Source organism: Filicampus tigris, chromosome 9 (assembly GCF_054856515.1).
Source record: "Filicampus tigris isolate MCC_2025a chromosome 9, RoL_Ftig_1.0, whole genome shotgun sequence".
Taxonomy (NCBI): Eukaryota; Metazoa; Chordata; class Actinopteri; order Syngnathiformes; family Syngnathidae; genus Filicampus; species Filicampus tigris.
The window spans coordinates 23,583,161-23,601,817 of record NC_141225.1 but is presented as its reverse complement, the minus strand read 5'-3'; the positions used below and the strand labels follow the sequence as shown (position 1 = coordinate 23,601,817).

At 44.5% G+C, this 18,657-nt stretch overlaps 1 protein-coding gene across 2 annotated transcripts in view; it reads right to left on the bottom strand.

Moving 5' to 3' along the window:
- Positions 1–18,657, bottom strand: part of dnah1 (dynein, axonemal, heavy chain 1) — a 36,327-nt gene that overhangs the window by 17,148 nt on the left and 522 nt on the right. Inside the window, exons 2-47 of one of the 2 annotated variants that reach the window (XM_086040272.1) lie at positions 18,242–18,438; positions 18,087–18,156; positions 16,917–17,091; positions 16,637–16,772; positions 16,405–16,537; positions 15,751–15,891; positions 15,407–15,662; positions 14,718–14,875; positions 14,425–14,636; positions 14,053–14,351; positions 13,308–13,458; positions 12,970–13,163; positions 12,662–12,887; positions 11,881–12,000; positions 11,705–11,787; positions 11,267–11,408; positions 10,822–10,977; positions 10,550–10,748; positions 10,195–10,448; positions 9,856–10,068; positions 9,607–9,771; positions 9,408–9,529; positions 8,587–8,692; positions 8,300–8,479; positions 8,085–8,225; positions 7,850–8,013; positions 7,651–7,764; positions 7,068–7,256; positions 6,749–6,854; positions 5,989–6,102; positions 5,775–5,924; positions 5,475–5,561; positions 5,217–5,403; positions 5,051–5,142; positions 4,564–4,718; positions 4,309–4,486; positions 3,194–3,388; positions 2,999–3,118; positions 2,589–2,747; positions 2,405–2,509; positions 2,172–2,312; positions 1,503–1,663; positions 1,263–1,420; positions 950–1,123; positions 584–613; positions 263–441 (exon numbers count right to left, since the gene is read on the bottom strand). In XM_086040272.1, coding sequence (XP_085896398.1) covers positions 263–441; positions 584–613; positions 950–1,123; positions 1,263–1,420; positions 1,503–1,663; positions 2,172–2,312; positions 2,405–2,509; positions 2,589–2,747; positions 2,999–3,118; positions 3,194–3,388; positions 4,309–4,486; positions 4,564–4,718; positions 5,051–5,142; positions 5,217–5,403; positions 5,475–5,561; positions 5,775–5,924; positions 5,989–6,102; positions 6,749–6,854; positions 7,068–7,256; positions 7,651–7,764; positions 7,850–8,013; positions 8,085–8,225; positions 8,300–8,479; positions 8,587–8,692; positions 9,408–9,529; positions 9,607–9,771; positions 9,856–10,068; positions 10,195–10,448; positions 10,550–10,748; positions 10,822–10,977; positions 11,267–11,408; positions 11,705–11,787; positions 11,881–12,000; positions 12,662–12,887; positions 12,970–13,163; positions 13,308–13,458; positions 14,053–14,351; positions 14,425–14,636; positions 14,718–14,875; positions 15,407–15,662; positions 15,751–15,891; positions 16,405–16,537; positions 16,637–16,772; positions 16,917–17,091; positions 18,087–18,156; positions 18,242–18,418 — 7,167 coding nt within the window. In that variant the 5' untranslated portion in view covers positions 18,419–18,438. The remainder of the gene's footprint in view (positions 1–262; positions 442–583; positions 614–949; positions 1,124–1,262; positions 1,421–1,502; positions 1,664–2,171; positions 2,313–2,404; positions 2,510–2,588; positions 2,748–2,998; positions 3,119–3,193; positions 3,389–4,308; positions 4,487–4,563; positions 4,719–5,050; positions 5,143–5,216; positions 5,404–5,474; positions 5,562–5,774; positions 5,925–5,988; positions 6,103–6,748; positions 6,855–7,067; positions 7,257–7,650; positions 7,765–7,849; positions 8,014–8,084; positions 8,226–8,299; positions 8,480–8,586; positions 8,693–9,407; positions 9,530–9,606; positions 9,772–9,855; positions 10,069–10,194; positions 10,449–10,549; positions 10,749–10,821; positions 10,978–11,266; positions 11,409–11,704; positions 11,788–11,880; positions 12,001–12,661; positions 12,888–12,969; positions 13,164–13,307; positions 13,459–14,052; positions 14,352–14,424; positions 14,637–14,717; positions 14,876–15,406; positions 15,663–15,750; positions 15,892–16,404; positions 16,538–16,636; positions 16,773–16,916; positions 17,092–18,086; positions 18,157–18,241; positions 18,439–18,657) is intronic. The other variant, XM_086040273.1, reaches the window with a different exon arrangement.

The following is an 18,657-nucleotide window of genomic DNA, read 5'->3' as shown; positions in this document are numbered from 1 at the left end:
TCGACAGAAGTGACAATATGGCCGCCCCCAGAGATGGCTCAAAACGAGTGGATTAACACTTATTCCACAAAGGCAAAATCTATCAGAATGCTCTGTTTCAACTAGTGGGCTTGCATAGAACATATTCTTAAAAATAAATTTTTCGGTTGGCTTCCGCTTCAAGCAGAAAACAACACATTTAAGGTGCCGTAGCCCTACGCTGGATTTCGATCCACTTGAGCATTGTGGCACTTTTTTGACCCCCCTTTTTTGATGATAATACCTCAATCATGCAAGTCTCAGCCATGAGGATGCCCTGGAAAACCTTGGACAGGTCTCTGAGGTTGAACGTGTAGTGAGACTTTGTAGGAGTTGGCAGAAGCTGAGAGCAAATAGTGGCGTACACGCGGATAGTGGCGTTGACAATCGCGTTGTTCAGAGGCACGATTTCCGGCACTGATCCTGATGAGGGAGAAAATGATGGGGGGGGGGGATTCAAGTCTATTATTTTTCAGACTCTTGATACTCTTATGATTTTTTTTTTTTTAAGTCCATAAATTAGAAGACAGAGTTATTTTAATTAAGTACAGTGTCATTGACTTACTGCCTGGATTCTTTTTACTCATCTTTCCATCTAAAGAGAAAATACACTGAATTAGAAAATCGTGTGCTCAAAAACAAAGAAGTACAAAGAAGGAACAGTGGAAAAGATTTGGCCCACCGCTTTGGTCTTCTAACGACAGAGGTCAGACTGACAGCGCTACAGTTAGCAGGATTACATCAAAATGACCAAAAAAAATGTTTTAACAAAACTTTGTGGCGGGTTGACACACGGGCCAAGAACGAACGGATGTACCTCACTAAACCTATTTTTCTTGCTAAAACAACCGGTGTAAAAGTGGGCCGAGACTCGCGCACCGCGCTGTATGTATTTGTCAATAATTGCAACTGCGTGGCGCGGCTGACTCACTCATCCAGCTGCCTAAAATGGTCGAGAAAATCTTTTTCATGCTGGCATCCTCCAGCTCAGTGAAGGAGAGAAAGCTGAAGTGGCGCGTGAAGCGCGCAGTGATGGGGTTGCGGCCTCCGCCTGGAGGTCCCATGGCGCAGGCAAAATTGATGTCCACTATTTGCTTGAAAGCCCCTACGGCGGAGGAAAAGTAGCAGATGGAAAAAAAAATCGTACCGAAATTTGCCATTTCACAGAGCGCAACTCGATGAGTCAAGATTAGAGCATTCTAGAGTCGTCTTTCGACATTCCAGAATGAGCCGGTGCCGCTCACCAATCTGCTTCCTGTCGTACCAGCCCGTGTGGTCCATCCACTGGCGCAGCAGTTCAATCGGAGGCTGCGCCCCGTACGTCTCCAGCAATGGCATGTTGAGGTCATCAATGAAGAAGATGAAGTACTTGCCTTTAGGAGGAGCAAACACACCTTTCCGCCTGACACACAACAGTCGGATGGTGAGTTACCAAGGCCCGCCCGGCCAATCGCGCGAAGCGCCTATCAATTGATAGAGCCGACCTTTTGTCCAGCTTGCTATCGATAAAGTCTTGCGTCTGGTTGGCTGAGGTGCGCGCTGAGAACATGAGGAAGTGTGTGACGTAGCGTGCGTGCATGTTCTTGAGCAGCTTGTCAGACAAGGCCAGGGTCTTGCCTGTCCCGGTGGGCCCGATACAAAGCAACTGGTTCACAAATGCAAAAAAAAAACAAAAAACAAACAAAAGTGGGCATTTTAGTCAAGTAAAAGCATTGTAAATGTCAGTGGGATATGAGTTAAGTCGAAAAATCCGCCCGTTTTCAGCCGTTTCGGGGGGGCGGCCATTTTTGTCACTTACTGTCGACTGAGAATGACATCACAGTTGCTGCTCAGGGATGAGGTAACGACCAATCGCGGCTCAGCAGTTTTCTGATTGATCGTTATCGGAGGCCTGAGCAGTTGTGATGTCATTTTCAGTCGACAGCAAGTGGCAAAATGGCCGCCCGCCGAGATGGACAAAAACGGGTGGATTTTACGACTTAGCTCAGATTCCACAAACGCAATATTCATCAAAAAGCCACGTTTCCACTAGTGGGCCTGCATACAACACATTTTTGTCAAGACATTTTTTTGGGGGGGGCTTGACTCCCGTTTTTAGTACATGCAGTCGGACAGTTTTGCCATCATCTTTTTGGACGTGTAGATTGACTTACAGGCTTCATATTGGACAAAAGCATATCCATGAGGAAAGTCATTCTCACTGTGTCAGCAGTGGGAACTATGATGTCAGAGTAACTCGTTTCCGGGGTGATATCCACACTCTTTGCGTCATTCACCCAGTTGACCCACTGCACCTGTTGGATGGAGATGATGAAGACTTCCACAGCCAGAAATGACCGGAAAGCCTCCAATTCTTTTCTCTTTCTATTCAGCAAGAACCGTGTACCTTTCTGTCCTTTTTGTCTTCCTCTTCTTCATTCCAGCGACTTATGCCTGCATCATCAAGCCTGTAGTCATAAACCAGGCCTTCTTCCGGGAAGCATAAATTCATCTGCAGGAAAAACACACTCGCACCACCGGTCTGCCACATTTTGGATCGTTGATGCGAAAAACAGGGTTGTGACGTGCACCTTTTCTTCTGACATCTTGTCTTTGAGCCAGGCACTAAAGCGCTGGTTGCTGGGCCCGTCTCCTGTGGCACCCACGCTCCATACCAGGGAGAATATGAACCACGGCTCAATCAGCTCCTTCACACGGTCGAGTTTATTTCGGGGCGGTGGCTTGTCTTCCTACGAGAGACCAGCAAAAGGATTTGCGATGGGTGCGCGGTTACGCAAAACAGCACGGAAACGGCAGAAAAAGGGATTGCGGGGAGGCAGATTTTGGAAGCGCTAAGCGGTAAAATGCCACCCATCATGAATTAAGTCAAAATAGTCGACTCAATAGTGACATACCAAAAATAATCCACTAAATTGACTTTTTTTTTTTTTTTACTATATTGATTGATTAAAAATAGCAAGGATTATTTCCACATACAAACCTCACTAAAGTTGAATGGCTTGAAGAAGCAGTCCATGAGTTTTAGAAGGCTACAGGTCAGATTGCTGTCCAGCGATGTGATGACCTCCTTTACCGACACGCGGATAAAATTGACAGCGTCCTGCGTCGACCGAAAGACGAAAGATGGCACGATATGTCTTGGGGCATTTTCTTCTTTTCACTTTTTCACTCTCACCTGTAGGAAGCGCTCAAACAGCGACGTGAGCTCCGCTGTGAACGGGCGGATGATTTTGGGGACTTTCCTGAGCCAACAATCTGTAAAGGGGACGAGGCCCAAAATGCTGGGCTCCAGGTAGATCATACCGCAGCGAGACACCGTAGCTGGCGACGCCACCGCCAAGTCTTGCACCTCGAACATCATGGTCATGCACTGAAATGGGTCAAACCACATTCGTTTACATTCGTTGATTTGATCATTGCGGATTCCGGTTTCAACTTGTTCTGTTCACGTTGACTGATAGCCAAACGCACTCCGCTCAAATCCGACCAAAAGCATTAGTTTGACTTAAATGTTTGGGTTGATTTTCAAGAATATGTTGCCAGCAGGCCCGCTAGTTGAAACACGGCATTCTGATGAATAGTGCGTTTGTGGAATAGGAGTTAAGCAGCAAAATCCACCCATTTTTTTTTAGCAATCTCAGGGGGTGGCCATTTTGTCATTTCTGTCAACTGGAAATGACATCACAACTACTCTGAGCAGTTGCGATGTCATTTTCAGTCGACGGATGTGACAAAACGGCCGCCCCCAGAGATGGCTAAAAACGGGTGGATTAACTCTTATTCCACAAATGCAATATTTATCAGAATTCCTTGTATCAACTAGTGGGCTTTAAATAGCTTTAAATAGCATTTTCACGTAGTTTTCATGTCACATGAACATGTGACATCACACCAGGTTGATTGTGGGCAAATGTTTTTTTTTTTTTTGTGCTCTTTTATAGTTACCGGTAGGATGGACGACTACAGACGAAAAGAAGCAACGTCAGATGGATGTAACGAGGAAGGAAGGAAGGAAAAAGAGGGACAATTAGGTCGGTTGAAGGAAAATGATAATAAAGGAAAATGGAGACAGCGTTATGGTCAAGTGGTTAGCATGTCCACCTGCAAGGCCAACGTTTGGGAAGCTAAAATGAAAGTATGAATAGATAAAGGATGGGAGAAAGGCAAGAAGGTAGGTCGGGAAGGAATTAATGAAATGAAAAGGGAAGAAACACATTTGATGTGAAAAAGAGGGAATGGAATAAATGATCGGTCAAGGTGGTCCAAACTCAAGAGCTGCTTCTCCCCTACCTCGGTCAGCTTGATGATTTCTCCGGAGCTGAGGCAAAGTTTTTTGTTGTCATCCAGCACGGTGTTCATGTTCTCGATCCAGACGGCATCTACTGGCCCATCGAACATGTACCACTTTTTATCATTGTCCATAACTGATGTACCCATCCGGATTAAAGAAGAGAGGATGCCATCTGTCCTACAATGTTGGCGCGAAATGCAATTTCTCATCGGTCTTGTCATTTTCTGGCTTCGGTCAGGCAGGGTGCCACTTACCACTCATGCGTGAGCAAGTCATACTCCCCGTAAAGCTGCCCCATCGTGATCGACTTGGGGTTGAGCACGTACGTCTGAACAGCCTCATACAAATCGCCGCTGACAGAGGGCTGCCCCTTGAGAGCCGTTATCGCTGCACCGAGGACTTCGTAACACTGAAACGTAGGCATGTAACGATTCACTCAAGCCCTGATTCGAGTCCACTTCTTAAAAAGTGCACCCATCCACAAACGCAATGCGCAATGATGTGTGGCGCAAAATCATAATTGGATCTACACATTCAAAATGTGCTATGCATCTGGAATGAAAAAAACATTTCAAGACATCATTTTCCAGGAGAATAGAATCAAGTGGATTTTTCGATTAATCGGGGCGAATCGATGTCCAATCGATTTTCGATTAATCGTTACATCCCTACTAAAACGCCACATGATGATCACACTTTACTGCATGACTTTGGACAACACAGCGCACATAAAAAACTCACCTTGGTTTTACCTGATCCAGAGGGTCCCACTAACATTAGGCCGTGTCTGACCACGGTGGTCTCATACAGTTGAATACATTTCCCAATGTATTCTGCAATCACAGACGGCAACGGTCAAACACACGCCGGGCCGAACACAACATCGAAATGAACCAGACGAACTAACCATCGACGTCTTTGAGGTTCATCTTAGTACATACAGTACGCATCGATTCCTCAAGCGTGCCGTAGTCGATCGGCTCCTGTTTGGTCTTTGGGAAAAGGTCGGACACGATGCCGTTGAAGAGTTTCAGGTCATCTCGTAAAAATTTCGGCACGTTGACGTCTTTGATGGCCCTCAGGCAGATCAACTCCTGCGAGTGGGCGGGATCGTCAGCACGTCGCTGCTAACCGGACACCAGCGAGGACAACAAAAGCACCAAACCTCGTTCATATTGGGATTTTCTCGCTTTAGATTTCCGGCCGCTGAGATGACAGACTTCACAGATCGCATTCCAAAATCATAGTGATCCTGAAGATAGGACGAAGAAAATTGTTCAATTCTACTACAAACTCGCAAACTACACACAAGAATTAACAGTGAGATTACTACCTCTCCCAAAAGTGTACATTACCGAAGCCAAGAAGTTAGGAAAGAGTTTGAAACGCCGGCAAAGTTAACCTGATACGAGGCCACGGGTCATTTGTCTCAATACGTCGAGATCCTTCTCTCCTCTATCCTCACCTGAGAGCTAAGTTGTTCCGAGGAGAGCGTGAAAGTGCTGGTGATTTTCTGAGAGAGGACTTTGGCATCACTGAAGCCGAACGAGTAGAGTGAGATCTCGGCTATCATGGCAAAGTTAGGGACCATCATGGCCACCGGACGAAACAGGGCCTGGAAGAACACATCACGACATTTGCTCGACCGAATGTTGAAATTCCATCGGCAATTTTCAAACCTTGAGATTGTCCGGTAACTCTGTGCGGCCGGCGTAACCAGGATTCATGGTGATGAAGACAGCACAGGAGGGGACAAGCGGGATCTCAGAACCCTCGAAAACAAACCTCTCTGCCTAAAAGCACAAAAGACGCAATCGGTTGTTGAGGACACGCACGACTCGATGGCAGAAAATGACGTACATATGCGTGCAAAAGTTTCCTCCCAAATACAAACGTATTCAAGGACATCAACTTGGAATTAGTGCTGTCAAGCGATTCAAAATTTTTAACTAATGAATCGCAAGATTGTCCATAATTGATCGCGATTAATCCGATTTTTCAAGTACAATTTTTTACAAAGCTTGGAACCGATAGTTCCTTGAGTAAAATCTTGGCATTAACGTGGAAAAAAAAAATACAAGTATATTTCGATTCGAAGACTGTTCTACTAGCTTTCTTTGATCCTCGAATACGATTCTTTTCCTGTAAAATACACCAGTTGAGCCATACACCAGAGACGTACAACTAATATGGTATTGGCACGTGGCTTTGAAATTTTTCAAGTAAAACTACGTAAAAGCGCACAGCGAGCGCAGGTCAGCTGCTAGGAGGAAGTAAATGAAACGAGTGAATTTTTCTTTTAGCGCGTGATGAGATTTTAATTCATCTCCACGGTTAACGCCTTCACTTTGACAGCCCTAATTGTAATACAACACAGTACTAACTGCAGCAGCGTACCCATTTCCCAGTTGGGTTCCAATCACGCAGCACCTCACTCACCCTTTGCTGTTGAGCCTTTTGTATGGTGGTGATCTGTTGAGCCACCACGGACAACACCTCCACATCAATACGATTAAACTCGTCAAAACATGCCCAGGCGCCGGAGCTGGAAATACAAAGTCACAAATGCAACTTTTCATATTCAAAGCCAAGACATCCTCACGTGTGAGGAAAGTTCCAGGATTGGGGTCACACAAGATATTTTCCACTACTCAATCTACAAACCAAGTGTTTTCAAATGCAGTGCGGGCCGGATACAATCCACTACATCTTTACAGCTCGTACATGTCTGAAGAAAAAGGAAGGTACCGACACCAACCTGGCCAAGCCTTTGAGGAATTTGCCCATTGCCATAAAATCCAGCTGGTCAGAGCAGTTGAAAACGACCGTCTGGATGGCGAGTGCCTTTCCCAGATCTTTAGTGGTTTCTGTTTTTCCCGTGCCTGCCGGACCGGCAGGAGCTCCTCCAAACTTGAGGTGGAGGGCACCTGTCAGCGTAAGGTAGCATCTGGGGGAGGCAAAAAACGTGAATTGAAACGATTCATATTGTCCCCGAGCGTCGACACATCTCGAAGGAGGACGGCCATGGTCTTTGTGAGATGTGCTCAGCCATCAACGTTTTGGGGATTTGGCACTATAAAAAAAAAATGCTCATTCATAAACACTGGTGGAGCTAGGATTTTTTTACAAACCCAAAAAACTCTTCAGAAAACGCTGAGAAATAGTCAGCATATCTTCCCAACAGGGGACAGGGGGGAGGGAAATGTAGAAAAAAAAATTCCCGGAAAAAAAAAAAAAAAAATCGGAAAAATACCCCCAAATCAATTACTGTATATGGCCTGGCACCTGGGGTGTATTTCAGTGCCCCCCTCGAGCTCCGCCAGTGTTGGTAAAAAGCATACTTGTCTGTGAGCGGGGTGATGACCAGTCGCCCAGAGTTTCCGAGGTACTCGTATCCATACAAAAACTCTGCATTGACGGCTCGGATGTACAAGTCCTCTCTGGCCCAGTAATATCTACAAAGTCCACACACGGCAATGTCATGACAGCGTACAGGCGCTTTGGACTGACGTGTTAACGAGCGAGAGAGGCCGGATGAACCTGAGCTGACTAATCCACTCGAAGTCATTGACGCTGGACACGCCCAGCTCCACCAGCTTGCCGGCGACATCTTTAGCGTGCACCTCAATGACGATGAGGGCGGACAGCACAGCCCGTTGCATTTTCGAGACGCCCCCTCTCACCAGGTGCACCAGGTTGCCCAGCTGCGCGAACAAAAAGGGAACGCGCTAAAATGTAAGCGCGTCCTGCGCGCCGCGTTTGAACCGTTGGCCACCTGTTTCTGCAGTTGAGGAAAAAGCCGGTCGGCCAAGTCGCCCCGCTCCAAAGCCTCCGACACCTCGGCAGTCCAGTACACCTGGCAGCCAGCTATGACCACCTGGCCAGGCCAGGATAGAACCCACTCTTCGCGAGGTTTCTGAAAATGCCCAGACGAGAGGGCACGGTAAACATGAATGGATTTCATGGCTTGGAAGTGGAACTCGCACACACCTCCGGGTAAACTTTGAGGGAGCGGTCAATGTAATCCCTGACTGTCGCCGTCATGGATCTTTCCACCAGCCTCAGCCAGTCCTCCACATTCCCGGAGGGCATGACAGTCACGGCCAGCTTTACCTCCTCTCCTTCTCCGGAGTACATATGTGTGATCAGAAGATCCGGCTGGAATTTAAGCTGCGGAGGAACAGGGACACGGTGTCAAAGGTGTTTGCAGTCGTTCGATTCGAGTTGGGGAAAAAAAAAAAAAATGGTCAAAAACAAATTAAAAAAAAAAAACCAACCCGTGCAATGTTCTCAAAGCATTTGCGCAAGTGTGGCTGCACAGCAGTGGCGTCTTTGGTCTGAGACAGAATCTCCAGAAGCTCGTCATCTGACAGAAAGTAGAACCTACAAACAAACATTTATTGAATGTTATCTTGAGCAGTATTCAATAATCGTCTTTGGCACAAGCCAATGTGCAAACAGCTGTAAAGTGGAAGTCAACCCGATTTTTTTGTCTTGGCAAGAATAAGTTCTATTATTTATTTATTTATTAGTCTAAACGCGGCATTCTGATGAATATTGCGTTTGTGGAATATGCATTAAGGAGCAACATCCACAGGTTTTAATAGATCTCAAGGGGCGGCCATTTTGTCACTTGTGTCGACTGAAAATGACATCACAGTTGCTCAGGGCTCAGCTAACGACCAATCGCAGCTGACCGGTTTTCTGAAGCTGAGCTACGATTGGTCGTTACCTGAGCCCTGAGCAGTTGTGATGTCATTTTCAGTCGACAGAAAATGACAAAATGGCCGCCCCCTGAGATGGTCAAAAACGGCTGGCTTTTACGGCTGAACTCATATTCCACAAACGTAATGTTAATCAGAATGACGTGTTTTGTGGAGTCGCATAGAACATATTCTTGTTAAAAAAAAAAATTCTGTGTCGACGCCTTGAGTATTAAATATAATCGTGTTCTTTTGATCGTTTTTCGGAGGAATAAATGAATTGCTTGGGCCACTGAAGTTGAATGAGATGGTCGTTCTATGAACACCAGGAGGAAATGGGAGAAAACGCCTATCATGGTTTCATGCGTATTTTGGCACATTTTGAGAGGGTTTACCTGGGGAAGGCATTTCGTTTTATCTCCAAGTATTCGCTGAGGCCCTTTTGCACCTGTTCTAAAAGCACGTTGCACTTTTTCAGTTTGTCTAGCAGGTGAGGACCAGGGCAAAATTCAATTATCTGGCAATAAATAAGAAGAGACAATTACTATTTTTAGTAGGCTTGACAAAAAAATCATCGCAGCCATTCCGACTGACCTTTGGGTTATCGAAAGCACCTTTCATGATTCTCTTCCATATTTCCTCCATTTGTTGGTATCTCTTTCCCTCCACGGGCAGTTGCTCATTGATGTCATCCGAGCTGAAGATGGGCTCCAGGTAGAGCCAAGAACCCTGGCATAACAGCCACTCCTCCAGCACATCCTGCGAGCGCCACAAGAGGGCAGCAGCACAAGACGAGTCGTCAGCTATCGACCCGGCACCTTAGCCCAACATGCACGCTTTTACTTGAGTTGTCCGGAGTTTGCTCTCCCACTTGTTGATGTCGGCTTCAAACGCCTTCTTATAGGGGGAGAAGGACATGCTTTGCGTCATGACAATGTGGTCGTCCAGCAGCTGTAACGCTTCGTCGGGGCTCTTCAGGATGTAAGTGCCAGTTTCCTTATACGGCATCAGGTCAAAGAGAATCGCCAACCACTCTGCTTTCATTTTATTCAGGGCCTGGGTGAGGTGACACATCGGCAATGTTGATGTTTTGAAAATGGGAATCGGCCAGCAGGCGCATGCCGCGCCCTCTCAAAAAACGGAATATTCCACTATGGTTAAAAAAAAAAAAAAAAAAGTTACCTGTTCAATGGTGTACTCTTTCCCAGCTGTCTCAGCCACCTGCGCGATGGCGTCCATGTGGTTCTGTAGGCCAAGCTCCAAACAGCGGGACAAGGTAAGTTTGGCTTTGGGCACAACTTTGATCTGAATGGTCTCTGAAAGTGCCTCCCAGTGGTGCATTCTCATCCCTGGGTTCCTCAGACCCTGAACCAGAGGAACGTAAGGACGGAATTCCTCAATCCTGCCGCGGATTAAAGATGCCACCGTTTTGCAATCTAGCACAGCGGGTAGTCAAGAGTAAAAAAAAAAATTTTTTTTAAACAAAGTCCTCGACAAGCACACTTGATCAAGTCGGAACGGTTATTGCGGTTCTCACCAGGGTTGTCCTTGAACTGTTTGATACATTTATTCATCGTATCCAAGGCTCCTGTGACATTTCGTTCGAGCAGCTCAGGGTCAATGGAGGTCAGTGGATCATTGAGCCAGCTCTCATGGCGATGGGTCCAATCGTAGGTGGTGGTCCAGAGGTCAAAGAACGGCTGGAACTGCTTCGCCATTTTGTGCAGGCGATCATACTGACACGAGCCAAATTCAAATCAGATTAGAATTTATGCTGATGAGCCAGTTGATTTATGTGCCTTAACTCACGTTTGTGACAGGATTGCCAAACAAGCGCTCTCTGGTGTTGTAGGTTTGCGCCAAGGCCTGGCACTCTTTTAGTTCCTTGCTTGCTCGTCTCACCTCGTTGGCCAACTCGGTCACATGATCGACATCTGCGTAACCTGTGAACTTTCCGACCAACATCTGGGAAGACAGAGGCGGCGACTTTATGACAACAAACGACAAAAAAATTTGAAAAAAATATCATTGAATGGCTGGACGGTGAAAAGACTAGTAAATTCGTCAATGGCAGCGAATGAGTTTACTTGAAAACGGAGTTTCGACGCAACAACGGAGAGCAATGTCAGGCTAGTGTGCAAACACTTTAACCAGTAAATGAAAAGAAAGAAAATAATAAGAAAGCTAAAAAGCAAAAGGAGACATTAACGAGAGCCATTTGGGATGACGACAGAAATCGGACGATTGAGCGAACCTCGACAGCTTCGATGCGCTGCTCAAAGATGTCCTGGTCGACAACCTGGATCTTCTGGAAGCGCTCCTCTTCTTCAACAAGATGGGCGGTCACGTCGTCGATCTGTCTCATTATCTTTTGGGGCCACTCAATAGCTCGCCATCTTGGGAAATGAAAGAAGTTTCCATATGTCAGAAAATGATCCTTTTTTTAATTACAAATGTATGTTTCGCCAGTGACGTATCGTGACAGGCAGAACGATTGAATACTCTTCCATTAAATGGCATAAGGCAAACAAAACGAAAAAAAATCTAAATAGGGCGAGAACTCGAACAGTCATGCTGACAAGCGTCAGCAATATTTTGGTTGCTTCCCCCCCCCCCCCCTAATATTGCATATCATTAACTTGTGCGTGTTTGTGGCCCATTTTGCATGATTAAAACAAAAATCCATACTTACATTTTAATAAAATCATCATTTGATAAAGAGTAGTAAAACTCCTCAAATAGTTCATACTCTGCCAAAATCTTTGCAACACGTTCCTGAGTAGAAGAAAAAAAAAAAAAGAAGTTAATGAAAAGGTCATTTTATGGGAGAAATGCCACAAATGGCCAAGCTGTCCCGTTCGTGAGCACCTTGCAAGTCTTGAGCTGATCGGGGATTTGTTTCATCCAGTCCCTCTTCTCCGTCAGGTCCTCAATGGAGTTGGGACGGTCGCCTAGCGTGTGGCCGATCGTGTTGAACTCGTTGCATTCCTGGTCACGCGAAAATAGCTTAAGGCTTCATTTTCATTTCCCAGAAGCCGATTGCAATTCTGTTTTTGGATGCGCGACACTTTAAAGCCACACTGGGCAAGTATTCGACCTTAATAAAATGTTTTCACAACTCTTTTGATGAAACATTGACTTTCAACGAGTTGAATGAGACTTTTGTCATGCCCTGATGGGGTCGTGTATCGTTTTTACTGGCATTAAGCAACTTTGAGGAGAGAGAGGGAGTAACCCTGGCACACCCAAAAACTAAAAATGTCCTGAATTGCTTTCCGGCATACGTCACTTCCTCCTTTCGCTATAAGGACGCAAGTCGATTCGAACGTCTACGCGCCATTACTGATGTCATGGCAGAAGCCCCGAAACAAAACCAAAAAACAAAAGTATTGTTGAAAGGAAATTCGATTCTTTACCTCATCGCTATTCACACTGGAAATAGAAATGTAATTCAGTCCAACTCGCAGGCCAGCGAGAGCTCAGGATTTCACGACACTACGCGCTGGCTGGCGCGCATGGGAAATGGCGGTTGTCGTTTGTCAAAACACCACCGCTTTTGTCCACACGGCGCCGCCATAATCAGCAAAAACGGACATACGACACCGCGTTGCTTTAAAGTGTCAAGCGTTTTTTTCGACAAATCGCTTACATCTTCCACCTGCCTTCGGAGCTTCTCGGCATGGTGCTCCAATGTTGCGACGGCTAGAGCCTTTTTTTTGTTGATTAGGGTCTGCCGTACTCCCTCCACATGTACAATAAACGCCCCAATAATGATGGAGGATGGCAAGGAGCTTTGGAGCGTTTCCTTGTCTTTGACATGCTGTTCCACTTCTGTCTTCACCATCTTGGATGTCTTCTCATCTTCGCCACTGGATCTGCAAAGACAGCGAGCGTCTTGGTGTGATTAACACCGTCGTGGGGGTGTTGTTGACGTTTTGGACAGGAAAACACAATTACATGAAGTGGTCTTCTATGACTAGGCTGTAGAGCTCAATGTATTTTGTATATTCTGCAGCGTAAGCCTTGAGGGGGATGAGCGCTTTCTTGAGAGCCGTGCAGATCTTCTCTCTCAACTGGGATACTTTTGGTTCGCAGAGATGGACGGACTCCAGCACGGGATCGTCACCAAACAACAGTTTCTTCATTAAAAACTGGGACCGACAGAGGAGAGATTTGTATCAAAAACTGACAACTTATTTAAAAAAAAATCAAAATAAAATTCATTCGCGAGCAGTTTTTACATACATACGGGAGACTTTCTGTTTCATTTGCAGTTGAAGATGATTTGGTTTTACCTTATCAAGCATTGGTATGTTGTGTGTGACCAGAATGCCCTCGTCGAATAGGTTTAAAATGGAGGCCTCAAAATTCTCCAGGGGTGTACTGTAAGAGACACCCGTCTCATTCAAAACTAAATCCACCAGGAACAGAGGCTTGTTCTTTGGCCTGCAGAAAACCGAAGACACATCAAACGGCAACTCAAACATGAATCATAGAACCCTGGTACAAAGATGTATTCTTTATAAATGAAGTCGGAAAGGCCAATCCACACCATCCATCCATTTTGAACTCTGGCGAGCGAACCACTACACCAAGGATGGGCAACTGGCAGCACATTCTGAGTGGACCCTTGATTAATTTTCCCCACAAAAAAAAAAAAGAGTGAGTCTTTCAATTTAAAAATTTCTTCAAAATACGCTGATAAACATTTGATAAATGTTTCCCACAGTTCCCACGGAAAAACAGAAAAGAAAACAATTCTAAATATGAAATACAAAAACAAAACAAAAAATCCACAAATACGCAAATCCGCAGGTGTCGAACTCCGAATATGCAGGGCTTTACTCTACTTTTAAGTTGTAATATCACCAAACACCACTAGATGGCTGACGTGCCTTAGTTTTAAAAGGATTGCTTTACACGACTAAAAGTAACAATCTGCCCTTTTTTTGTAGCAACGCTTTCAATGGAAGCGCATTGCACAGCATGATGGCGGGAGTCGTTCTTTCGCAAATATCAAGCGAGTTTCCCAGAACTTACTTGTAGGGGCTGGTGATGTAGTCATGGCCCCACGCCAGGTCATCGGGGCACGTAAGCACACTGCAGCATGCATCCAAAATCAGCTTGCTCAGGCCGAGCAGCGAGTCCTCCACAAGGTTGCGCAGAGTGTCCTGCAGGTTGTAGTGCACCACGGCCAACAGTTTGTTCAGCTTGGAAACTTTGTGCATACCCCAGTGAGTCTCGTTCATGTTGTACGCGCCCTTGCCAATAGTTTCAAGGTTGTGCCGGAGGCTGTAAGTCACAGTGAGCATCCACGCCTCTCGCAGGAACAAGCTTATCTGAAAGACGGTTAAAAGCATCAGCGACGGTTGCTTGCGTCTGACGCTCTTCTCGCGTTGACTATTCAATCACCTGCGTTTGCATTTGGGTCTGGTTCGTTTCAAACTCGTCCAGTCGCAGCGGTTTGGTCAAGGAGACATTGAAGAGTTTCATCGTTGCCAGTTTGTTGCACTCAAACCTTATTTCTGATAGCGTGCAGATCACTTTGGGTTCGGTCAGCATGGACTTGGTGAAGAAAGCGGCTTGGTTCTTCTTGTAGTCGAAGGCGGGGACTGTCACACAGCCTGCGAAAGGAAAAACTTCAGCGGCAAGACTCAGAACATGAGCATCAGCCCAAATCTGAATGAAAGAAACCCCGCTTGTACCTTTAAGTGGCACGCGCTCGGGTCCCTTCTGTGGCAACATGATGTGCGAAAACTCCTGCGGGTGGCTTATCACGCTTTTATCCATGATGAAGCGATTCATCGTACGGTCGTATTCCAGCTTGACCTCCTTGGCCAGTCCCTCCACGCACGTTTTAACACTGCATAGAAAGTATTATCCTTGTCAATGTTGAGAAATGCCCTCATAACACATGTTAAAAGCAAAGTCAACCCAAACATCTTTTTTTTTTTCAAGAATATGTTCTATGCAAGCCCACTAGTTGAAACAAAGTGAATGTTTGTGGAATAAGAGTTGAATCCACTTGTTTTAGCCATCTCCGGGGGCGGCCATTTTGTCACATCTGTCGACTGAAAATGACATCACAAGTGATCAGGGCTCAGGTAACGACCAATCACGGCTGACCTGTTGTCTGAAGCGGAGCCGTGATTGGTCATTACCTGAGCAGTTGTGATGTCATTTTCGGTCAACAGAAGTGACAAAATGGCCGCCCCCTGAGATGGCTACATTTGGCCGCTAAACTCATATTCCACAAACGCAATATTAATCAGAATGCCGTGTTTCAACTAGTGGGTCTGCTGAAAAGATATTATTGGGGGAAAAAAAAACTTTGGGTTGATTTCACTTTAAAAAGAAAACCAAATAAAACGGAAGTAGAGTCAGGATGACTTACATGTCCAGTTTGAGGCCGGAGCCGGAGAGAGCTCGTCTTTTGATACGTTGGAGACAGTGTGGATCGATGGAGGGCGTTTCATCCCAGATGGGCATGCAGTCCACCGTCAAGTTGTAGAGGATGAGTGCCTCGGAGGTGGCTCGCAGGTGCATGGCAAACTGGATCCGCTGGACAAACACGCGGGGGTCCTCAGCACTGAACAACAGCCTGATTCGGGGAATCCAGTGCCTATTGCCCGTTTGGAGGCAGTTCACGCCTGAACAAGAGTCAGGGAAACATGCAAACGGCCCTTTATGGCAAAATGCAAGGCTGGGCGTGTGCTGTACATGTACACATGAAATTACCAGGGCAATTTCTTTCTCCTTCTTTGAGCTTGCTGTTTGGGAAAACCTTTTCCACCAAGTACTGGCATTTCTCCCGATTGTAGTCAAGAACTCCCACCAAATGCCAACAATACTCCAACGATGGCGGAGGTTGGCCATTTTCTGATGACAGAGACGAAATGAGCTGTCAAAGTAGTCGTGATTTGCGCACATTTTTTAACTCATTCAGTGCCAAGGACATATTTATATGTCTTGACTTAGAAATATGTCCTTGGGATTGGATATTTATTAAAGTCATTCACTGCAAGGAGATATTCATTTGTCTTTGCACAGTCCAGCCATTCAATCACAGGAACTTATTTCTATTAGTGCTGTCAAAGTTAAAGCATTAACTATGGAGATTAATTCAATTTTTATAACGCACTAAAAATAAAAGAGAGCTATTAGAACAGTCTTTTAATAAAAATATACTTAATTCCAAGATTTTACTCAAGTAAATATCTGTTCCAAGCTTCGTTAAAAATTGTAGTTGAAAGATACGATTAATCGCGATCAATTATGGAAAAATTTGCGATTAATTAGTTAAAAAATGTTAATCGCTTGACAGCACTAATTTTGATATTTTTCAAACGTTATGGTTTTCTTTTTTTTTTTTTTTTTTGGCACACATCTTACCAAACAATAGTGTGTCATCTGTAGGCAGTAATGCTTTTGCGGGAATTGGTTTCCTGTAAGGAGATCCTTCACTTTTACCCAAGACGAGCCAGTCTTCTGCGGTACGGCAGTCAAATTCCACATTGTCAAATATCTATGGGGAAAATGTTTGAAAAGGACACACAGAAAAAGATGCCAATAACTTAAAAAGTCAAGACCCCATAATTTTGTGGAACACTTGCGCCAGGCTCACCTCAAGCGGAAGATAGGGCGACACGGTGAGATGCTCGTCATTACTGTCCAAACAACGTGGCATCAGAAGATTGGAGTCAATTTTTTTTTCCACCAGCAGCTTTTCGAAATCAATCTTCAAATATTCTCGTCGACACCTTTGGAGAAGATGCATTACTTTCACAGCAGGTTGCAAACACATCCGCAATGAAAACACCAAAGCGCGGCGTCCTTTCCGATCTTATCACAATGAGAGGGGAAGTGTACTTGACAATTGTTGGGCACACAAGGGCAGTACAAACCTCTCTTTGGTTAAATCGCGAGGGCTTCTGCCAGGAACGGTTTTGTAGGGCATCTGGACCTTGGGCGTATCTCCACCACGGTTGAAGTAAGAAGTGAGCAGTTGCTTTGAAAAGGGGCCATAATATTCCTTGTCATCAAACTTGTATTTGGCAAATGGAGATTGGGAGCTTGGGTCTGAAGAAACAAATGAGAGCCAAGCACAGCAGAATTATTGGAAGACTTTCTCTCTACGGAGCCATTTGATTCTTTTGATGAATGCTTAAATTCAGCATCATTCAGTCATCTCGCTTTTAACTTGTGCAGCTTTACTTGTCTTTACCGTACACAGGAAATGCATAGAAAGAGGAAAGACCCGATTTGAAATTTTCTCATGTGACACCATCTGGGTTATCACAGTTTGGCATTGTTCATAATAGTTCATTTTTATTTTCTTATAACTTTTTTTTTTTTAAATCAGTTAGTTTTAATTAGTTTTTAACAGTAGGTTTGTAAGTTGTTTTTTTTCGAAAATACTTTGTTTTAGTTTAATTTTTGTTTTAGTATTTGTTTTTTTAATATGGAGTATTTGTCGCATGCGAGAAGTCACTAAAAATTATCAAATAAAGTAAAATGAACTACAATTTGACCTTCCTTCGTCTGTGCAAAGGTTCAGCAATAAGGAAATAAATAGTCAGCAGCAAACGCAGTTAAAGTGAACCCTGAAAGCTCATGTAATATTAATTGACAAACACAAAAACAAAGGAATTTTTTATGCTATAATTATAGTTAGTTTTTGCAAAATTGATAAACAAAAGATTCAGTTATTATTACTTTTTAAACTTTTCATTTTTATTTTATTTTGGTAAAAAAAAAACGTTTCTTCAATTTGAAATTATGTTTTGTTAACTACAATAACCTTGGACACCACACAGTCAACATTTTTTTTTTTAACTAAATTGAAAAAAAAAAAGTTTAATCAGCCTCAGCCGCAGTGATATGAAAAATCAACAACAGATATTGTTAGAAAAGAACTAAATTGAAGTAGGTGGTGATAACAACCTATGGACATAGACACGGACAAAACCGTTAGCTAAGACAAAATATTTAGGACTGTATAATAATGCCTGCTGTACATTATCCATGTTCCAGACCTTGGCCTTAGTTTTTCATTGCACTAAAAGGTTTCTTACCCTCTGAATCATAATCACTGAAGTCAAGTGTGGATAGCCGATCCTGGCTGTCTGCGTCCTCTGCACAAGTCTAATCAGTAATCAGAGTTCAGCAATTACGATGCACACACAATAATATTCAAAGAATATTTAATATTAATATATAATATTTCTACCTTAAACCTTAACGTAGTGAAGACATCCGAGTAGAGGCCCTTCTGTTTATTCATGGGCCCTTTTCTGACCGGAGGTAGTGTGTGTCGGTGACTTTGAGCAGATTGCCTGTCTCTTGGAGTTGTTTGGGACGAATGGGGCCCAAGGGTCCCAAAACCAGGCAAACGTTTACCCTCCATGCCACGCGTCACTAAAATGCCTTGTGTATAAACAAAAAGTCAACAAGAAGGTGTCAGGACAGAAGAGCTCTCTGCTCTGCAACACTAACCAGACACTTGCATTGAGATCCAATTAAAAAAAAGTGTACCAAAGTAAGCCCTCACAAATTCTAATGCTTTGACAAACTGTTTGGGATTTTGGGTGACATTTCAGGATGAACCTAAAATGCACTTCATACTTTACAGGTGAACTTAAATTT